The sequence below is a fragment of the Myripristis murdjan genome, chromosome 17 (genome assembly GCF_902150065.1).
Source record: "Myripristis murdjan chromosome 17, fMyrMur1.1, whole genome shotgun sequence".
NCBI lineage: Eukaryota > Metazoa > Chordata > Actinopteri > Holocentriformes > Holocentridae > Myripristis > Myripristis murdjan.
Genome location: NC_043996.1, coordinates 19,555,459 through 19,561,907, shown reverse-complemented (window position 1 = coordinate 19,561,907; position 6,449 = coordinate 19,555,459). Strand labels below are relative to the sequence as shown.

General features: G+C 45.3%; 1 protein-coding gene across 1 annotated transcript; it reads right to left on the bottom strand.

Annotated features, from left to right (window-relative positions):
* Window positions 1-141: 141 nt before the first annotated feature.
* fam131aa (family with sequence similarity 131 member Aa) lies at window positions 142-5,894 on the bottom strand. Its single transcript, XM_030074744.1, has 5 exons — window positions 5,713-5,894; window positions 2,267-2,378; window positions 1,957-2,139; window positions 1,295-1,438; window positions 142-1,108 (listed from the first exon to the last, which is right to left on the bottom strand). Exons 2-5 carry the CDS (start codon window positions 2,355-2,357, stop codon window positions 576-578), a joined length of 951 nt encoding a protein of 316 aa, XP_029930604.1. The 5' UTR covers window positions 2,358-2,378; window positions 5,713-5,894; the 3' UTR covers window positions 142-575.
* Between the last annotated feature and the right edge of the window lie 555 nt (window positions 5,895-6,449).

Here is a 6,449-nt window from a genome sequence, read left to right as displayed (position 1 = left end):
ATTAAATTTAGGAAAAAATACTTTGAAACATAAGTCAAAACATTGTGTTTCTTGAAGCTTGGTATATGTATTTCTGTGTGTGTGTGGATGTGGGAGAGGACAAAGATGCTTATTTCAAAAATCATGTTTATATATGCAGGACATTCAGACATTCAGTATCAAACATAGCCCACCCTACATGACACAGCATGACCCAGAAAAACGACACTACAAAATTTCCATAAAAAACCAATGCAATAGCAACACATGACTCTTCACAGAAATGTACAAAACTTAGTTTGGACAACAGCTTTACATTCGGGTTTCTCCAATATATACAGCAGCAATTAATGATAAAGAGCAAAGTGGGGGGAGGGCATGTACTTAACAGTACAGATGTGGCTTTGAGAATGAGAGATGAAAGCCAGAGTCAAGGAGAAGCTATTTGAGGAGGAAAAGGAGGGATGGGTTGAGGATGAGGAAAACGGGGGGTGGAAAGGAAACATGGAGAGAGGTTAACAGGAAGAAAGCAGAATTGGTTATGTTACGAATCAACAGAGGCTCCAAGAGACACCTATAAAGATGGACACTCAAAATCACATCAAATGCTCCTTCTCTTCCTTCCTCCCCTCTATTTCATCCCCCTCTTCTTCTTCATCGAAAGACGCCACTCCTGAGGAAGCCCGGTCAGAGAAGAAGCTTCGTGAGCCACAATGCCACACCCGCACCTCATGGAATACGCTCCCTTCCTCTTCCTCTTCCTCATCCTCCTCCTCCTCCTCGCCAGGGGACTCCGAGTGGGAGGTGGAGTAACAGGAGTCGAACCTGCTGCTCCTGCCCCGAGGCCTCCACTCGGGCTTGTGGTGAACGCAAACCACAGGGGGAGTCGGCTGCTCCTCGTGACGGACCAGCCCCTCCTCCTCCTCCAGGAACGGTCTCACGCGTTCGCTGTGTAAAGTAGGTGAATCGGTCTGGGATGAATGTGGGTCATTGTGAGATGCAGACCCACCGCAGAGCAGGCTGCTGCTGCTGCTACTGGAGCCCATGGGACTGTTGGAGGGTGGAGGCTCGCTGCTGTCAGTCTCAGCCTGGCATGGCATTCCGGAGATGGGATTGGATGTAGCGGTGTCTGAGGGAGGAGCAAATAGTCAGAACACCTGGAGATTGATTATTGGAGAGAGATGGGAGGATGAAGGGGAGGTGGGGGGGTTGAGAGAGGGGGAACTTTTATCAATGACGATGTAGAAATGACAATAGTTAGTGGAATGAGATGAGAAAGGCGGAAAAAGGAGTAAATGACATCATGGGTTGATACCTGAGTTCTGGCTGGAAAACGTGTGCGTCTGTCCATTGGTGCTGGCGTCCTCATCGTTGGAGTCTTCTTCCTCTTCCTCGTCGTCATCCATAGATGCCCAGGCGCGCAGCTTGGCCTCAGCAATGGCGAACTGCTCAGCCACTCCTAGCGGGGACACACATCCATGAAATTAATGAACACTGCACACGCTGTGCACCCCGCCCTTTCTCGATCAGACTGTGCTGATGTCACAGGTGCCTGAGAGGATGAGTCAGAGCAAACAACAGGAGGGTCTGTACCGTCAGTAGGCAATGAAGTGTTCTGGGAGAGAGTTTCTAATAGGCCACCATCTGCTGCCAAGACAAGCCATCACCCAGGAGACAGCAGGGTGGGCGGAGCTAATAGCTGATTTGTGACATACAGGGGTTAGGGATTAGATGCGTGACAGAAGGTTGAGGCCAGGAGAGGATGTTGTCGCTGAGCAAAGCTAAACAAGAGGACGTATGTGTCTGCGCAAAGACACACACAAAACAAACAGATGAGATGTGGACACTCACCAAAAACACTGTTTCATCTCCTCCGGCTTGCACATTCAGCTGTGACGAGCGCTAATGCTCCCACCACTCTAAACACCAGATGCATATTGCTGGCTGACAGACAGGGAAGGTTACAGAGATAAATACCTGCAGCGAAGCGGGCCTCCTTCTCTCCTTCAGTCAGATGGCAGTAGGAGCTGAAGTGGGAGTGGGTGGCTGGTGGCGGGTCTGTGGTTTTGGGCCAACCCTTCCACTCTATCAGGTGAGCAACCCGGCCCTGAGCCAGGGAGGTGGGCTTGGTTACATGGTCCCTCACTGCCTGAGAGATACCTGCATGAAGAACAGAGGACAGAGTATATGGAGAGAGAGAATGGGAGACAGGGAGAGATAGGATCAATGCACTGAAATTCAAGAAATTCTCTCATACTGAAACATTGAGAAAGACACAAAGAATTACCATTTAAGGAGGATCTGGCGAGCGCCGCAAACTCATGGATGCCGACAGCTTTCCTTGAGTCTGCTGGAGATTTTCCTGACTTTGGAATCATTTCAATCTCCTCAAAATTCACCTGCAACAACGACTGGATTTCAGCAAAAAAAAAAAAAAAAAAAATCTCTCATTTCTACAAGCTGGACCAAGCAGCAAATGAGCTCAGTTGAGTTGATGTCTGCACCTGTGTTTTGGGATCCAGCACCGTTCAGCTATGTCAGTACTTGCATATAAATGTTTACTGTGCCAATATTTACTGTGTCCCCAAAACCATTCTAATAGCATACACATGAAAGCACAAATTTAAATGCAGCTGCCTTGATGGTGAACAAGACAAACATCTCAACACAGTGTTGTTGCCTGCCTGCCTGATAACATTTGCATTTTATAATGCAATGTCCCAGTAGAGATTTATATTGTCTCTACAGTAATTTATCCTACCTCCTCGTCTCGCTGCCTCTCCCTTCTTTCCCTACTCCTGTAGGTCAACCGCATCTTGGTCGATGACTGGAGAGATGATACCACTGTGCAGCAAACCAACACAACTGAAAACCACAGCTTGGGTTTACTGGTTTAAACCAGACAAGCAAACAGCTATGCCCTAAATTTACTGCACAGATGCTAAAGCCATGGTAAGCCGACGAAACCGGTTACAATGGTTGGGGTCGGGAGGGGTTAGGGCACGGGTGACAGTCTCCACGCGACCAGGCAAACATATGGCGTGTGACCAGGCCTAGTAAGCAGCTCCAGGCCAGCCCACGCCAAGCATGCTGATCCCGATTAAAAGTGATAGCGCTACCTAACAAGCTCCATGTCCAAAACAAAAACCAGATTTCTACACCTAAGAGGTGTAGAGCTAAATCTACGTCTGCTGTAAATATGGAGCAAAAGAGAGGTCTCTCATGTTTTAGAGAGGATGAATCACTCTTTCATCATGTGAGGAAAATGCAGCCTGACCGCAGCTCCGGTGCACGTGCATGATTTGGCATCAGCATGCTAACACCAGACACTCTTAAGCAGATTGGCACCCAAAGCAGCTGAGAAAGGGAAGGCTCCTGACCGTGAATTTAAGCCTATGAGGAGTCAAGAAGTCAACAATGGTGAGTGCCCATGAAAAGTAGGGTGGGACATGGGAGGGGGTTATATTAAAGGGACATGGAGACACACAGCCCATGGGACACTTGACACACTTATGAAGAGGTCAGCACTGTTTTTTTTTTTTTTTTTTTGATAGCACTTGCCAAAACCACAGTGCACAAAGTGCTTTCATAGCATTAGATTAAAGTAGAAAGGAGCAAGTACAAGAACTAGAAAAGACTACATTCGCTGAAGAAAATTTGTAGTGCCTGTCTCAGGTTGAAAAAGTAGTTGAAGTATTTCAAGCAACAGGTAAAATAGTCCAAGTAGTAGTAGTAGCCTTATAGTTTGATTATTTGGAGTTTTTTTTTTTTTTTATGATAGTGATCAATAAATGGAAGAAAATGTAAAAATGTAGTAGTAATAAGGCAGTGGTAGCATGAGCAGTAATTATAATATCAGCAGAGGTAGCAGTAGTAATAGATTTATTTGTAATAGCAGCAGTAACAGTAGTAGCTTTTGGAGTAGTAGGAAGAAGGGGTGTAGTAACACCTTCTCGTAACACTTCTTAGTAATAGTGGTTTTAGTTTAAGCAGTAGGGAGTACATAGCACTACAGTGACAAAAGTAAGAAGTGTTAGTTTTTCTAGCAGTAGCAGTAGTAGACAGTCTTTGCAGCAATAGTGAGAGTCTGAACTAGTTCAGGCAGTTGAAATAGTACATATACATGGTTGCGGTACAAGGGAATAGTAAGTGGTTGCTAGGATGTATCTAGGTGGGTGCTGAGGTGCACTAGGATGTTGCTTGGATATTTCTGCTTGGTTGCTAGAATGGCTGTAGTTGGTTGCCAGGGTGTTTCCAGGCAGTTTGTAAAGTGGCCTAGATGAATGGTGCGTTTAAAAGTGCTTTGCTGTAGCAAGCACATTAAAAATGAAAGAAGTAAAAAAAGATTTAAAAAAAATAAATAAATAAATAAACACTGACATAAGTTTAACATTTAGTTAAAAGCCATACTGAGCCATATTGTGGGACTCAAGGCACTGAACAAGTCAATAGCTCTCAGATGAACAAAGTTTGTAGCCATAATAACAAACAAACAAACAAACAAAAACAAAACAAACAAACAAAAAAACTTGCCTCCCTGCTCTTTAACTAAACTATAGACAACCAGTGTGACTGTTTGATGATCTGAGTGATCTATTTAGAGCATATTTTCAAATCGTATTTCTAAGATAGAGAGGGGCGGGCCCATGTGTTTTAAGAACAAAAGAAGCATCTTGACTTTAAATCAGTCCTAAAGGGCACAAATAATCAGTGGAGAGCTTTCAGAACTGGTGTAATATGGTGGCTCATCAAAATTCTGGCACCTACAAACACATCTTGAAGCACCATAGAAGCCACTCATCCTCAGCCATGACTGACCCAAACACAAGTAGCTTTTGTAGCGCTGGACAGCTCCTTCTTGCAGGATGCACCAGGCACACGTTTTCAGCACCACGGACAGCTCCCCTGTTTAATCATACTCGCCGTAGGCCCTTTTTCCCTTCGGATGGCGAAGGCATGACCTAATTGACTTGCATTCATTCTCTGCATCCCTTCCCTAATCTTGGCCATAACCAACTTAAGCTTAACCCTAACCTTAACCAGTAAGACCAAACAACCACTCGAAATGTAAAAAAAAAAGAAAAAGAAAAAAAAAATGACTTCACCATCCTGCGGCCTGTAGCATGGCTGGTATGTTTAGACTGAACAGAAGCAAACTCGTGTGGTGTGTGTGCCATTTTGACACAAACACGCTCATTACTAACTGAACAGCAAATTGTGCAAACACTGTGCACGAATAATGGGATCAATAGCCGACTCTTAAACCCTCAGCGCCGGTGATCTGACTTTATGACCAACAAGTGGGATACAGTTAAGCCGGGTTGAGTGCACGGACCGGTAGCTAACACCTTGAGGTGCGCTGCGAGCCTCTGGTGTGAATCGAGGGAGCGGGGTTGTGCAGCAGTGCGGAGGTTTATTTGGGGATGGTGTGAGAAGCGACATGCTGTCGGCTCAATAAGACATCATCCCGCCATTGATGGCAGCAGGCCCGTAGCCTGTAATTATCAGGAAAATAGCACCGTGGTTAAAGTGGGTGAGAGGCAGCGCGGATGCAGCACGTCTCTGAGCAGCCTCTCAAGACCACATCTGCATACCAATGGCAACGACCTCTTGCACGATACCTGCGTCGGATACATCATGGATGCAGAGTCCCTGCCCTTTGTGCGCCTTAACAGCTCTAGCGATGCGTGTGATGGAAGTAATTTTCTTTATGCCGCCAGGTATAGTACCTACCTGCAAATCGGACCGTGGCGGCACTCCAAGTGTCGCACATGATAATGCGCTTGTCTCCAATCCTATCAACAGATGATACTGCGCGTTTGGACGTCTCTTGCTCTAAGCTCTGTGCAAGACTGCTAATGCCGCACATTCCCCAGGCGCATTATTCCCAACTCCGGCATTAGGTCGCAGCGATAGACGCACCATTTGTTGCTCGGTATATGGGTTACATAGGCTGTCCAAATGTCTCCTGTTGGCAGGCGTCATCAGCGTAAGGCGGTGTCATATCCCATCTCCCCCTCCCCATGTAGCCTATAATAAGATAAACTGCGCAGGAATTTCATTACTGTTCAAGTCATGGAGAGCATCATAGCTCATCACTATGTGTAATCTCAATATTTTCCCATTTATTTGCAGTCATACGCAGATTGACTGTAAATGACAGGGTCATATGCAAGATGGGCACCAAGACAACTAAGGTCAAAGTCCATGTGCTACAAATTTAGCAAATTTTCTTTGGTAGGTTATTGAAGAAGGGAAAAAAAATGTTACCCCTTTGAACGTGCGATTAAAAATGGGAGTTCAGATTATTGATAAACTCAAATTTCACTTTTTTTTTTTTTTTTTTTTTTTTTTTAAAACAGATAGCCTGCTCAGGATTTGTTCATCTATACAAATGACAGTCCATTAAACAAGAGTCTCATTTGATAACCATGCATGCAATCACACACACTGCTGAAATGGCTTGGACA